The sequence below is a fragment of the Protopterus annectens genome, chromosome 7.part1 (assembly GCF_019279795.1).
Source record: "Protopterus annectens isolate FY-2018-M chromosome 7.part1, PAN1.0, whole genome shotgun sequence".
NCBI classification, from domain to species: Eukaryota; Metazoa; Chordata; order Ceratodontiformes; family Protopteridae; genus Protopterus; species Protopterus annectens.
Genome location: NC_056740.1, coordinates 237765281 through 237781171, shown reverse-complemented (window position 1 = coordinate 237781171; position 15891 = coordinate 237765281). Strand labels below are relative to the sequence as shown.

The 15891-nt window shown below is 38.4% G+C and overlaps 1 protein-coding gene across 1 annotated transcript in view; it reads left to right on the top strand.

Moving 5' to 3' along the window:
• The window catches only part of LRRK1 (leucine rich repeat kinase 1), a 2417153-nt gene that overhangs the window by 1433156 nt on the left and 968106 nt on the right, over positions 1 to 15891 (top strand). The window contains 1 exon segment of the mRNA XM_044078686.1: positions 6483 to 6547. Coding sequence (XP_043934621.1) covers positions 6483 to 6547 — 65 coding nt within the window.

The window sequence follows — 15891 nt, the reverse complement described above, 5'->3', positions numbered from 1 at the left end:
TTTTTTTTTTTTTTGAGTGGAAAGGGAGAAAGGAGGAATAGAAGATAATTCAAGGTTAAGAAACTAAGCATGTTGACCTTCTCAAATGTTCTTTCTGTATTAACTAGAATAAGCTAATGAGACTGGACTGGGACGAGTGTCCCAGATCAAATTTCCAGTAGGGGCGGGCAACTGCAAAGCCAACAAGTCTAAGAACAAGACAACAATAGGGAGGGTGAATGGGTAACTATGCTACAGCTACTAGCTGCACTATTTTAAGCAGAAAACACTATAGAAATGTGTATTGCAGCAGGAAAACAGCAGTGAGACACTAAATGGAAGTTTTAAACAGAAAAAGGAGTAAGGAGACTCTAGAGAATGCTTTTAACTGCATACAAATCAGTTATATGATAACACTCCTTGGCAGGAAAATCAGAACAATAAACAGATGCTTAACAAATGGAGAAAATTTCCATTCAATACCTTTCACATGGTGAAACTAGCTAAAAAAGCATTTCAAAAATTGAGGCAGTAACAAAAGCCATTTAACAGGCCCGGTTATGCAGACAATTGCAGTACAAGAGTGTAGATTAGATTATAGCAATAAAATATTGTAATAAGTAGGCAGCAGACAAAAATGCAATTAAAAAGTAGGAAGCAGACAATAAAAAGTGCAATGAATGGTAGGAATAAGCAATAACTAGTAAAAATAAGCAAGAAAACAGGATATGTATTGTTATATATTACAGATCAGAGTTGTGGTCAGTGCCCCTCCTCCATTCAGCTCAGTGTGAAATAGCAGAAACCCTCAAAAAGTTAGGTCTTAAGTACCAGAAGGTCCAATCTGAAACAACTTTTAAAAAGCTCAAAAGAACCAATGAGGTGCTTACTCCAAGCCCTAGACCAGCCAACTTTTACCATCCAGTGGCCAATCAACACTATACTCTCATTAAAGTGAAGAATGGACTCTGCTAATCCAAGATGGCCTGGAAAATGTGCTCAGAACAAGCAGCCACAGCAAACAAATAACTAAGCCCAGAGACAGCAATCCTGAAACTGGACAATGCTACAGCTACTAGCTACACCGTTTTAGGCAGAAAATACTACAGAAATGTTTATCACAGCAGAAAAACAGCAGTGAGACACTAAATGAAAGTTTTAAACAGACCAAGGAGCAAGGAAACTCTACAGAATGCTTTTCAACTGCAAACACATCAGTTATATGATGCACTCCTTTCAGGAAAATCAGAACAACAAACAGATGCATAACAAATGGAGAAATTTTCCAATCAATACCTTTTACACAGTGAAACTACCTAAAAAAGCTTTACAAAAAATGAGGCAGTCACAAAAGTGATTTAACAGGCCCGGTAAGGCAGACTATTGCAGTACAAGAGTGCAGATTAGTTTATAGCAAATAAAATACAGTAAAAAGTAGGCAGCAGACAATAAAAAGTGCAATAAAAAGTGCAATAAATTGTAAGAATAAGCAGTATAACTGCAAAAATGAGCAGGAAAACAGGATAGTTATTGTTAAGTATCACAGATCAGAGTTGTGGTCAGTGCCCCTCCTCCATTGAGCTCAGTGTGAAAAAATGTAGATTATATAAACACTAATTTCTGTGGGTGACCGTGTTTACATCAGATAATTCCTTTTGTAAATTATGTTTATTATTTTGATGCAGATCATGACAGCAGAAAGTTGGGAATTTAATTTTAAAAATAAGAGTATGAGTGGGAAACACAAAGTGTACAGAACCTACTTCCATGGAAATTAAGAACATATTGCAAGTGTGTGATGGTGGTGGTGCTGCGGTAGCATTGTCACCTCAAAGTAAAACGTTGTCCTGTTCGATTCTCAGTTAGAGCGTCTTCTGTGTGGAGACATGCATGAATGGGCATACCTTCGCTGAAGGTTGTGCATCAGAGCTGGCAACTCGGCACATAAAAATCTACTGCCAATCATTAGCGGACCGGAGTTCCGCTGTGGCGACCCCTAACCGGGAAAAGCCGAAAGACACAACAAAATTGCAAGTGTGTGACACTTTTTTTATATTATAGGCTGTGTGGTAATCAAAAGTACTATATAACAGTGTAATGTTTTTTTTAGAGCATCTCACATGCACAGCACTGGAATTCAAGCATTCTACTTAGAATAATGTGCATGTTATCTTGTATCGCATCTGTTGCAAAAAAGTTTACATAGGTGCCAAGTTAAAAAAAACAAGAAAGAAGCAATGATAACAGATGTAGCATCTTAAGTGATTTCTTATAATTGTTATCACTTAAAACAATTATATGTTTATCTTGCAATTCCTGTGGTGGCTTGAATAGGAGACAAAAGGAACTTGAAATTTCTGTTTCTGCATTTTTTTCAGCAGATATAAGTGACATTAGATCATTGCTAGTTAATATTAACAATTCAGTTGTGTCTTACCCCTAAATATGTCTAACATTTTCATATAAACAAACTATTTTACAGTAAGCAGTGGAATTTCTTATTTTAAATGAAATGTTTTTACATCTCTGTGTTATTGCTGTGTAGATGTAAGCTAAATCTGGGATAAGAAATATCATGAAAATGTTATCTCAGATGTCTTTTGACTGGTTAATATGCTTATCAGAAAATCAGGGCAGCATCTGTAACTGGTTAAATCACTTTGGACTGTTCAAAAGGAAAAAAAAACATCTGTTAAAGCACTGCATTTCTTGCCAACATGCCATTCTCAAGAGTTTACTGCCCATTGTGACTTTTTCATGAAACGCAGAAGAAATGAACTGTTTCTCTTTAAAACAGTTTTACTTAAATCTAAGCCTTTTCTAAGTAGTGTAGGGAGCAGACATCCTGCACATTTACATTATCTTTATAATAGCTGTCATTTTCTGCTGAAGGCAGACCTGGTTACAATTTCATGTCTTATGAGTTATAATGACAAACATTCCCTGTGCTCCCTTGGTCTGCACATGTATCAGCTGTTAGGTTTTCCTTCATCTCCGCTAGACAGGATGTTTTACTACTGTCAATACCATTTGGTGGTATCCATCCATCTTGACAGTTGTGGACATTCTTGACTTGTTCTTTAAATAAAGTCAAGAAAGAAAAACATTTTTTAGTATTTTTGTAGTCTGTGCAGCCTTCTGCTTGAAAAGACTGCTGTTTGGAAAAGAATTACAGTAGGAGCCTTCCAGCTCTTGTGGAGGAAAAACCCTTCCACCAGTAATGTTATGTACAATGTGAAGTGCTGTGTTAACACATACTGGTTCTGGATACTCAATAAAGGTCCCTTTTTTGCTTTCAGGATTTGTATAACATTAGGTGCTGCAGCTGTGAGTCCTAGTAAACAGATGAATAGCTTCATCCTGTCAATTGTGGTTCAGTATTTTCAAAAAAACGGTACAACTCTGAATAGTAACTTAACTAGACAGTGCTTGTGAATTACCCTTGAAAAAAGATAAATTGTTCTAGTGGACCTGCTAGTTTAGCAAATAAACAACTAAGTTTGTGTAAAGCACCAAGCTGTACTGAAAAAGTGCAGTAAAACTAAAAAAGGATAATCCTGTGAGAAGGGATGGAACGTATCAATTATTCTGACTTGTAGACATGGGCCACACTTTAGTGAAAAACTTCTATGCAAAGGAGAGTATTCATGCCAAAAAAACATGTTTTCTATTGGGCATTGAGGCTGAGACTTTGAGAGGTGTATGGGTTGGACTGCCGGGATGTGTAGTATGCAAGTACTGGGGAAATAATTTAATGAGGGCAATAAGTTAATAAAAGGTTTCTTCCCTCTCGTCTTGGGTTATCAGTCTGTTTTATATATGACTGAAGCATTAATTCTAGCATTTACAGTTTCTTTAACATTTGACTGAATTGGTTATATAGATATATTGTGGATCTTTTAGGCATGTGTTTCTTTCTTTGTTTGCTAAGCTGCATGTTCTGGTAAGAGCTGTGATGGCAGACGTGTGCAGGGTAGAAAGACTTCCCTATCCCCAACAGCAGGCTTATCACTAAGCATTCCCTGGTGAACACCAAGAGAGAGGGAGAGAAAATTCCTCTAATATCTCTTAGGTGTACCATTGGACACCTCCTGCCAGTCGGTCATGCCTGATATATCATGGTAGAATATTAACATTTATACATAGTCCAAAAAAGTGTGGGTGTTCAGGGTTATGGCCTGAAAGCTGCCCAGGGCCCAAAGTGCACTTAATCCACCACTGTTTATCAGAACAAAGACTTTTGAGTTTGGTGTGTGTATGACTTGAGTATGAGACAAAGCAATTTATGGTGTAAGAAATCAGCAAAAAATATGTTGTCTTATTTTATTAGAATATACAAAACACAAGCCATGAATCGGAATTCAGACATGCAACTTGTAGACTTCTCTGTCCATCCTCAAATGGAAAGTGGAACAAGCTATCCATATAGCAAAAAAAGCTCATACACAATATAATGGCAAATGCTGTAAGTGTTGTCATCTCACAGATTTGGAACATAGGAATGTTGTGTTGCTGGGACTCTACATATTAATGGGCAGGCAAATTAAAAAAAAAAGATCAGTAATTACTTCTTCTACATTCCTGACATCTGTAAATCAGTACAGTGACATGTGGGAAAGAAACAAAATCATCTGACATACTACCATGCATCAAAACTCCAGACGACTGCAAGATTTGATGGTAGGAAGTAAAATAAGAGAGCAAAATCCATTGGAAAGTATGCAGGCTGAAGCTGAGCTAGTTTATCGAGCATCTGAACTGCGGTCCTTTATTATTCATGGTGAATTTAGAAAGCCATATAGTAAGAATTGTAGACATTTGTCAAGAATTGACATATAACAAAAATGACAAAGGAAGATGAGAACCCATATTTATCACAGCCATTACTGTCACAAGAAAATAAAGGCAATCAGAACTGTGGTGGTCAGGAGTTCTAGAGAGAAGCTGTTGTAGTTGTCCCTCGAAGGAAAATCATAAATCGGCAAGAAGAGTTCCAAAAGAAAGATCCAATGTCCAGAATAAACAGTCTTATTAATGATTTCAAACATTGAAGACAATTGAAGGAACCAGTTATTTGTATGCACAGTTTGAGAGATGAACATGATTTTAAGATTTACGTCACATTTATTGAAATGTGCATCAAATGTGAACAGATCTTATTTTGAATAAACAAAAGCCAATGACATGCTTAGTGTGTAAAATTAAGGCAATTTAAATGGTTGATAAATGTAGTGCTGCTTTGTAATAGAATATATACATAAGGAAGGTGGAGAATATGGGAGTGATTATCTTTTAATGGGTGTCATTTGGGTTGTACAAGAAGTAAATTGATTTAAAAGAAAAAAGCTGGTAGATGTGATCAAAACTGAACTGATTGCACACCCCTGGCTTTATTTCTTTGCAAGATGTGGAACATTGGGGGGAGGGGTATTTTCCCATTCCATACTGATGTCAGAGTGGGTTTAGTTAGGAACGGGTATGGTGGCACGGGGGTGGGGGTTATCCCCATGCAGAAAATAGTTCTTGCTGTGTTTTTTTTTTTGTTTGTTTTTTTTTTTAGTTAGTGGAGATCAAGAAGTTTTTCTGAATGTTTTAAGGTTCACTGTACTGAATATTAGACAGAGTGTCATGAACTCCTTTAAATATGATCATGCCTTCCTCTTCTGATGTGTGAATTTTTTCCACGAAACTGATTTTTGTAGTATTCACACTTATGATCACTATCATGCACTGTGTCCGTGTCCTAGTTGAAAGAGTCCTTGTACACGCTCACCTGTCTGATTAACATACACTCATCCAAGCAAAGAAAAATAATCAATCAAAGGCAACATTGGCATTTTTCCACTCTGAGAGATCTAAATGAATGATCCTTTAACAGTGACATGTTGCTGCGTTGTACTATTTTTACGTGGTATTTTAGAACTCATGCTGTATCACAGTGTCAGAGAAAATTGCTTGTTACTGATTCATTTAGGTAACAGAAAGCAATATTTGTGAGGAAATAATAAAACCACCCAACAATATCCAGGTACTTCTGCAATAAAGGAAGAGCAATCCAAAGTAAAAAATAAGCAGAGGCAAGGCTCCAGTTCTCCAATAAATTTAATGGTACCATTACATTTATTGGAGAACTGGGGCCTTGCCTCTGCTTATTTTTTACTTTTGGATTTGTGAGGAAATGTTAAAAACATGGAGAGAGAGAGAGAGAGAGATCTTTATAAAACTGTTGTAATGTTTCAGATTTGAATATATACATATATTTCTCATAATGGGGAAAGTGAATCATTCTGTTTGAGAGAGAAATTATATCCTGAACTGAATAAACCAATAAATATGAAAATGTAATGTTTTCAGCATTAAAAATTGCATTTAAATTATATAGGAATAGTTTTCTTACCAGGAATTTCATGCATTTTGCATTGTTGTGCATTAACAACTTATTAATTATCTGTTTTTTTTTTAGCAAACAGCTTTTCTTACTTTATTAACTTTTGTTTTTGTAGATGTGAAGAAGGAATGAAAACCAAAAAACGAATATTTACATGGTACCGGGGGAAGCAGAATACAGGTAAGCCTTTTCTACAGGGCTCTTTGAATTACAACCCTATGCTAGAAGAGATGCTATATCTTTTGATGAACATTTAGATGCTCCTTCTCATTGTTAGGTTGTTAAAACTTAAGTATACTTTATATTTTCTTATTTATTTCAGAGAAAACAATGTAGTGATATCTGGCAGGTATAATGAAGCCATTGCTTTGTTGTTGCCTCTTACTCTGTCACATCCCTTCCCATTTTAGAGATTTACTGTCCAGTTATTCTTGATGCCTTTATACCTGTCCAATCGTTTCCTTATGCCTGCTGTAGTTTTACTTCACCCCCCCCCAAACATGCACACAAATGTGTGCACACTCACCTGCATGCCACCTCTACAATGCAAGTTATTATATCCACCACTCCTAACAGAAAAAACAAGTCATTATATTTTTAATCCCCACCCCATAAAGTTTGCACGTACACTTATACTTGAGCATTTTATCACACGAAAATGGTTTCTTCTCTGTATGCTATAGTCAGAAATGCAGATGTACCCTGCCTTCTTCCACTGTATGCATAGTGACATTTAGGCTCCTTTACAGTACTTTTAGTCCACATCTTCCATCGCTTCAGTAACCTTCCTTTAGTCTGCTGCTGATGTTTTCTATCATATGAATGTGATCACCATACTGGAAGATGAGGTAATAGGTTGGACTTGGAGGGAGGATATGTTGCTGAAGATGGTCCTTCTTAAAGATCTGTCATTAAAAGTGTCATCCCTGATAAAAGAAGTCTGTCCTCTGTAACTGTTAGAGTCCCTGTTTCAGTCTCCTAGATGGCCAATTTCCTGCAATATACTCCTGATGATAATAGCTCCAAAGGAAGATCTTGACATGAAATTTTTACCCAGCTTATAGTGCCTTACAAGATGTGTTCAGGAAAGACCAAGTTGACATTGCATAGATATCTATAAAGTAGAGTTAAGGAAAAGGATTCTGGAAGTACCAGCTGGTCTAATGGAATAGATGTAGGAGTTGCAACCAGAGCCCTGACATGCTTGTTGCAGTAATAGGCAATAAATTTGGCCAACCATCTTGGAAGGCTATGCTTGGTAAAGAAAACACTGACCATCCGTTCTGATTGGTCTGATTCTGGGTGTATGTAAAATCTAAGCTGTCTGAAGGCACCCGTAATGTGAAGAAGATATTTTCCATGATTAGAATACTCTGGGAATAAAAGAGGCAAATTGCTAGATTGAGTTAAATTAGTTTCCATAGCAACATCCAGCATTAAAGCTGAATTAGCCATGTGAACACTTCTCTTTTTCCCCCCAAAAAAGCAGATGATGAGGTTTGATAGAAAGAACGTAAAGTTCAGAGACTCTATATGCAGAAGTAATACCCACTAGAGATGCGATCTTCCAAGATAAAGAAGATTTTAGGTCAGATAAGGCTGCATATTTTCATGGTAGAAGGGTAAGATTCTCAAACTTTAGGTAAATATCTCAGCAAAGAAATAGGTTCCTAACTAGGGGCTTGAGGCAAAAGGTCCCATAAGAAAACAAAACTTAACAGAATCCTAATAACACTAGGGAAATGGAATGTAAAGCCCTAATGAAACTGAGAAATAGCCACTAAATTGACTTTGACAGAAGAAGTAATAAACCCGAATCATATAGTTCTGACAGATAAAGACTGTCAAAGTATGAACTTAAAATAGGTCCACACTCTTGTGGATTGCCTATATAGAAAACAGAGTATATTTCTCATGGTAAGTTTTAAGAGTAAATGTCAGTGGTAAGGGTTAATGATAGAGTCAGCTGTATCTGCAAAAATGTGGGTATTAATCTATCATTAGGACTGGAGTAGCTAAGTTTTTGGCATCAGAGCATGGTGAAAGCATGAAGCATGAGTGATATATTAACAGCAGGGAAGGCCAAAACTTGTAGATGAAGTAGGGCTGAAGAAGGAGAGCTAAGTTTGTCTTGACCCAAGTGGAGTAATGAGAATTACTTTGGCCTTGCGTAATTCATAGGTTCATAGGAAATCACTAGGCTAATGGGTAAAGAGCCCTTACTAGGGCCAGTAAGCAGAATTTTGACTATTTTTACAGACTACCTCTGTCTATAAGGGACATGGATGCCACCCAGTAGTGAATTTGTGATTCCCCATGTATCGGTCCAGATTGTGCTTGAAGATGGTCAGGGAAGGGGTCTACTTCATGTGAACATGCCTATTCCAGAGGAGGGGTAATCTCTAGGATGCATACCTCTCTCCAGCATGATCTATGCATGTCAGAGTTCAGGCTTAGATCTCTGGAGATGGTAACACTTGAGCAGTTAATTTTGCAAATGTGCAACATTTCTGTCAGGGCTGGATTAGAAACGGCCTTGTAAGTCTGGCACAGATCATCCCTCAGTAATTGGTAGGAAACTGAATATAGTGATAGGGCTTTTAATCAGTCTGCATATGACATGTTGGTTATACCCTGTATTTTTTTGGTGAGAAACATCTGAGGGTGTTCCAACTGTTGCAATTGCCTGGCGAGGTACAAGCTAAAGGGTGCATTGTACTCAATTATTGGTTTGATGAGTGCCAAGTACAGTGGTACTATGACATCCTTGAATCTGGATGCCACACATGCCCATACTTATAATCGGAGATGCATAGAAGGATTTCCTCACCACAGTGGACACATGGTGGTCAAAGTTCAGATTGCTATCTATCTGAGTACCAAGTCCCCAGATCTCTCACCATTGGGCCCATTCTTACATGGGGTGGTATCAGTGTTGTAATTTGCAGGGATATTTGATTTCCCAAAGGGTATTATTATGCACTTCTTCATATTTAGTTTGAGGCAATGGCTCTGACACCAATTATTAGTCTATGTCAGGCCTTTCTGTAGGATATCAGCATCATTTGGGGAGTCAGTGATTGCCCACAACTTCCACTCATCAGCAAACATGGTCAGCCAAAGACCATCTACATTTGCCTTGACATCTGAGAAATGTATCCCAAACAAGAAGGGCGCAGCATTTAGCTCTGTGGTACTCTACTGGTAACCTGTGTCTTGCTGGATGTGGATTCCCCCACTCTAACAACCCGTGTCCTATCTATGAGCCATTTGTCTGCCCACCTGGTGATGTAGAGAGGTTTATGCCCAATTTTATGAGTTTATCTATAATACCCAAGAGGGTATATTTGGATGGCGCAGTGGTGCAGCGGTAGTGTTGTCGCCTCACAGCAAGAGGTTCTCCGGTTCGATTCTCGGCTGGGGTGCCTTTTGTGTGGAGTCTGCATATCCTCCCTGCGGTCATCTGGGTTTCCTCTGGGTACTCCAGTTTCCTCCCACATCACAAAGACATGCTTCTGGAGCATTTCTCCCCGGGCCGCCGCTGAAAATTGGCTTTGTTCCAAGTCGGACTTTCCCGGTTAACAAATGTTAAATAAATAAATAAATAAATATTGCATCAGATGCCATGGCCAGGTCAAGGTAGGTAGTATGCACTGTCTTACCCTCATCGATGGCCACAGTAATCTTCTCAAAGAATTCCACTAGATTGAACAGGCAGGACCAGTCCTTGCAAAGCCAAACTGGGTTGAGTTTAGAGTATGGAGATTTCCTGTTCATTTTTAATCAGGTCCATGATTATTCTTTCCATAGCCTTGCATATGATTTTAGTCAGACTTATGGGTCAGTAGTTTGCTGGATCAGTTGATGCTCCCCCCTTATGCAGAGGGATGATTGTTTCTGACCTCCACTTTACTGGAACAAAGCCTCTCTGGAGACTATGGTTAAATAGAGATTTGAGCTGGTCTGCTAGGTCATATTTCAAGCTATTTAGTAGGCACCCTGGGATGCCATCATGGCCCACTGATGCCATGTTTCTAGCTTCAGAGAGTGCAGTGATCACCTGTTCTTTTGTGATAACAGACAAAGGAATGGTAGGGGGTATTTCATGGGGAGTGACCAGATGTGATGGGTGAAATCTGAGCTGAATGTATTGGCCAGTATGTTTGCCATTTGTTTTGGCTGGACATAGGTAGTGCCATCTACAGCCAACTCAGCACATTATTGAGCATTTCCCTTAACATTTGGGGCATAACTAAAACATGCTTTGTGGTTATCTTTTACGTGGGAGGCTGTTTTAGTCTTGAATTTAGCTTTTAAAGACTTAACTAGTTCTTAAATTTGACTGTTGAGACTAATAAGGGATTTTTTCTGTTATACACCCTCCCACTTACTTCTAGAGGGGAATTTCTTCCTTCTATTATATACCCTATTTATGCCAGGGATCCACCAGGGTGGCTTGTTTTTCCGGCTAGTCCTGGGTTTAGTTTAGTCAGGTACTGCCGTTTCTATGCTGTTAAGTGGTTGTAAAGGACATTTGTGTATACTTCTGCATAGGCTTTTATGTTTTCAGGGTTAGGGAGAGCTTAAAAATTACCTATGCTATTAGTTAATAGAGAGGTACAATATTCTATCCTGACCTCAGACCAATGTCTGGAGTTTGCTTGTTGTCCCTGTCTCTCCTTGGGGGTTTCTCCCATGTCTGAAAAACATGCTGAGTGTTTCCATCTCAAACTCACCAATTAATGGAGCTGTGGGGAGCAGTACAGACTCTACATGGTGCTCTATAGGGGGAAGAGTTGTAAAGACCAACCACTTTGGACATCTACTGTGGTGTGCAGTATCCTCAAGATAGGTGAACACGGATCACAGACTGCTCGCCATGGCAGGGCTAGCCACTCGCAGTGTAAAATATGGCTCTAGGTGATTCGGTTATGTTGAATAATGCTGAGTGACTTCTCAACTATAATAAAAAAATAATGTTGTGTAAGTACCTCACAATAAAGTGGGTCTCTCAAGCATGATAAGTTAAGCTGGAGAATATTTTTGAGCTGAAGCAAGTCATTCTTGAATGTTTTATGGATTTTTCCGGAGATTTGAGAATCCGACACCATGATGAACTGCAAATGGGAGCAATGTTCCTTTTTCTAAGGTGGTACTTTTACAGAGGGGAATTAGTTACCATCTGTTGGCACCTATATTTGATGATTTTGTTAAACGTTTATCAGACTGTCAATGGTGTATCCAAACAGCAAAGATACAAAATGTGCCCATTAGCAGGCAGAATCACTGGCACATATCCTGAAGAGGGAAGAGAGAATCATAATAATTAATTATGAAAATCCTGGATCCAGCACACTTGATTCACATCTGCTTCTGACAAAGAAAGTTATGATGATTAAGCATTATGCTACACATAGAGTTATCACAGAATCTCTGTTTAGTTAATGCATGAAGAATTTTGATCTGTTTTGTCCAATGGTGTTGACAGGAAAGAGAAAGGGTTTGAGACTTAATTGTTTGATATAGACTCCATATTTCATAATATTGTAGCAATGCATTATATTCATACTGTGAAATGGTTTGGACCATTACTTGTAATGTAATCAATGAATTAAATTTTCATTTTTACTCGTTAATTGATTGGTGAAAAAAATACTAGGCTTTAAATTGGTGGTTTTTCTTTTCTACTTTGGTAATCTCCATTTCATCATCGAAATCAAACATCAGAAATGGAGGACCATCAAAATGCTCCATTACCTTTGTGATAAATTATCTTGAGGCTTGCCATTGCCCTCAGTGTGACAGAAGGTACAAGATATCTATGACTCAAATGCTTAAATACATCATGAACATATGCATATGATATATTGTTGATATGGTATTGCAGTCATTCCACCTCCCTTCAAAGTATATAATCACTATAAGTGAACATCCAAGCCCTGTACTGGGGGCATCCCTAGTGTAGTAACAAAAACTTGGGTAGAGTCTTGAATTTATTCTTTGGGAGACATTTAGGTTTAACCTTAAATTCCTTGCCACACTATCTACATACATCATTTTTGTTGATCTGTTCCCTCTGACCTGCTTGCTGATGTAGTCCATCACCTGCATGAGCAACAGTGGGCTCAGACCTGAGCCTTGATGCACACCCACTATGTACTCCTCTGCAAGGTCTGAACACTGTTTATACTTTTATCATTGTATCCTAATGTATCCTAGTGTATGGCCTGTACTAATTCTTCCAGTCTTTCCAGGGCCTCAAACCATTGCCAGAATATGCAAATCAGCTTTCTTGGGATCTTGTCATATTTTGTCTCCAAATCCAGGCATGCCCTGTTGGACATTTTTTTCCTAATTTCCAGCTTCTTCTCCACTTTGTGTCACTGCAACTATCGAATCAGTTGTATTGTGCATATTGAGCTGAATTGGAACTGCACTTCAGCCTTATTACTTTCTGCTACTCTGTCTAATCATTTACAAATCAACCTCTCCAGCATTTTCATGCAGTGTGAGAAATGTTTAATGCCCCTGAACTACTTGCAGTTATGAATATTTCATTTGTTATAGGAGACACCAGCACTAGAATTCCTATTCGCCAATCATCTGGGATATGATTATCTCTCCATGTTCTAAGGTGTATCCTCAGGAGCTCATTTCTGCCCTATTTCATCTAGCTTCTTGATCATATGTGTGATGACTTCATCTTCCTCAGTGCAATTTGTACTTCCTTTAGGGTGACATCTCCTTCCTCTTTTATTATATGCTGTGTATGCGGCAGTACAGCTTCTGTAAGTTTTTCACCTGGACTGGCGAGCAGATTGCTGATGGCATCCTTCATTAATGGTGTTTGCCAACTATCTTCTTTATTTTTCTGTCATTATCTTGCAGCCTGATAGTGCTTCTTGTGCCATCTGCTGAGCCAGTGTACAGAAGCTGATAGAGTTTCTTTGGCATCTTGTTCTATGCGTTGCACCCACTATTTAAATTCCTTGTTAGCCAACCATGATTCCCTCTTAATCTTATCTGTCTGCCCTCCTCCTTTCCTTTTATGGCGTCCTAGATGTCTGCGTTCCACCACCAGCTTTCCTTATGTTATATACTTTTTTTCCATACCTGACTTGATTACGTATCTGTTCTATTGTCTTTAGATTTGCTGCTTTGAGATGCTGTTTCCTCTTCTTCTTGAACCTTACGTATTACCTTTAACTCTTGTATTACTTCTGTCAACTTCACAGTATTCAGTGTCATTTGTGTTGACCTTTGAACTTTCTCACAACACTACTTTCATCCGATTGTGACCTCCAGTGGTTTATGCTGGGAGCCAGCTGCTTCTTGCACCTGTATGTCTTGATGAACTATATATTTACCACCATTTAGCCATTAAAGAGAAGTCTACAATGGTCTCTTCTTCATTATTCCTATTGCCCAAATCAAGTTGACCTAGGCAATGTTCGTTTCCCATTTTGTCTATCTTAGAACAGGCATTCCAGTCTTCCATTATCAGCAACTCATTTTGTCGAGCTTTATCAAACTCTGAATTATAAGAAGTAATCTGTTCTAACAAAGAATACAAGAGAGATTAGTAAGCAACTAAGATTTTGCTCGATTTATGATTACTGTTATCTGATCTTTTGTACAGAAATACGATGAAAAACACAAAATAATTTGAAAAAAAATATCATAGCATCGTGTATACTATGAATAATTTCTATCAAGGATGAAAACTATATTTAAATAAATGTCCATGTGCAGTATGTGTGTGAAACAATCAAACCTACCAAGAATGAGTGACAAAAAACAGAACAATAGAACAATATTCCTGGAATGCCTGAGCCTAAGATGTGCTTTTTAAAGTAAGCCCACAATCTGGCATCAGTTGTGGAAAGCTTAATGATAAAGTCATTCGGGTCTGACCGCTACTCATTAATGATTGGGGCCACTACTGAAAGTGGCAGTAGTTTAAACCATTTCTTTTGCAGCTCTTTTAAAGTTTTCCTTGGGTTATCTTCATAACCAAAAGCAAGGATTTCTTAACCCCAAAAGCGATAATCTTAAAACCCAAGAAGATGCATTCTGGATAACCTCCCATTTGCATTTGCTTGAGCTGTAGAGTATAACGCAGCGTCTGCTACTAGAGAGTTTCACCTTCGCACTGCCTAGGTGTCGCCCCAACCCTTGTAGAGATTCTGAAAGGAGAATGCTGCCACTTATGTACTAGCATTTTGTCCTGCTTTATTGAGGAGATCATACCGCTCCTGCCTCAAGGGCCTGCTTTTGTCATCATTTCAGCCCTGCTGTCGATCGTAGGTTGAGATCACAAAGAAGCCCTAGCTTTACACTGGAGTGCGACCGCCCTGAGTCTGTCGCTAATTTTGGCGACATCTCACTGTTTTCAGAAAACTCTTCCTTCACAGTTCCAGCACCATTTAAGTGCAACAAAGGAAATATTAGTAATGTATGTTATAGTGTCATGTTATGACATGTATGAAAATTGAGGTTTGCAGTGTGCTCCTGAGTTGTATTTCTCACTTAATACATCAGATGAGTGTAGTGTTCGTAGGTATGGAGAAATCTCTTTATACTAAGCTGCTGCTTATCTGCTGTAGGTCTTGCTGTGTCAGTTACTTGGGGAGCAGGCATGAGCCAAAGTATGAGTCCCTTTTTTGAGGAAGCAATTTTGTCTTCAGTATGAACCGTATCACCTTTGTAGGTGTAAATTTTAGAGGTCATATAAGTCTTTGAAATCTGCTCTGTGCTTGCTGCATATTTCAGCCTCATTGAAGAATATTAAAATAATGTGATATACCAAGTGTTAATTATCACTAGTTGTCAAATCTTACTTCCTCAAAAATGAATGCCATAAAGTATTATCATTCACATTGTGAACTGTCTCTTAACTTGTCCTTGCTGTTAAAAAATGATCTGATGTCCATGTCACTATTCCTCACTTCTGGGTCATAGGATTCGACATCACATCCGAGCTGGCAGCTTATCAGACAGATCCTAGGCTCGAGCTCCTCCAACTCCTATAATCCCTTGTTGCCATATAACCCCCCCTGATCGTGTCTGCCACTCACCGCTACAGACACGATTCCTACTGGCTCAAATCCTTCTATGGGATAAGAGAATAATTTTCAAAATTCATTTTTGCCTTTCTAGCTTTAAATCTACTTATTGTCTCTTTAGAGTACTAAGTTTGTAGTTTTTGTACCCTCTTAGCCTCCCCTCCCTTTCTAACTATTTTCTTATTGTCTGCCCTTTTGGTGTCATTTTCTCTATTTTAAAAATATCTTGGGTTTAGTTTCCTTTCTTGCTCCTGCTTATGAATTTTAATTGTCTTGTTGTTGTTGGCTTCTCGCTGGTTTTTGACTGTGGTTTGTTCCCTGGTTAACAATTCCGGTTGTGTTTTGGCTTTGTTCTTGTTCTGCTGTTCTGCTCCTCATGTCTGACAGACCAGAAGGACTTAAGAAGGACTTAAGAGGTGCTCCTAATGTGGTTGGAAGATGCCCATTTCTGACTCACAG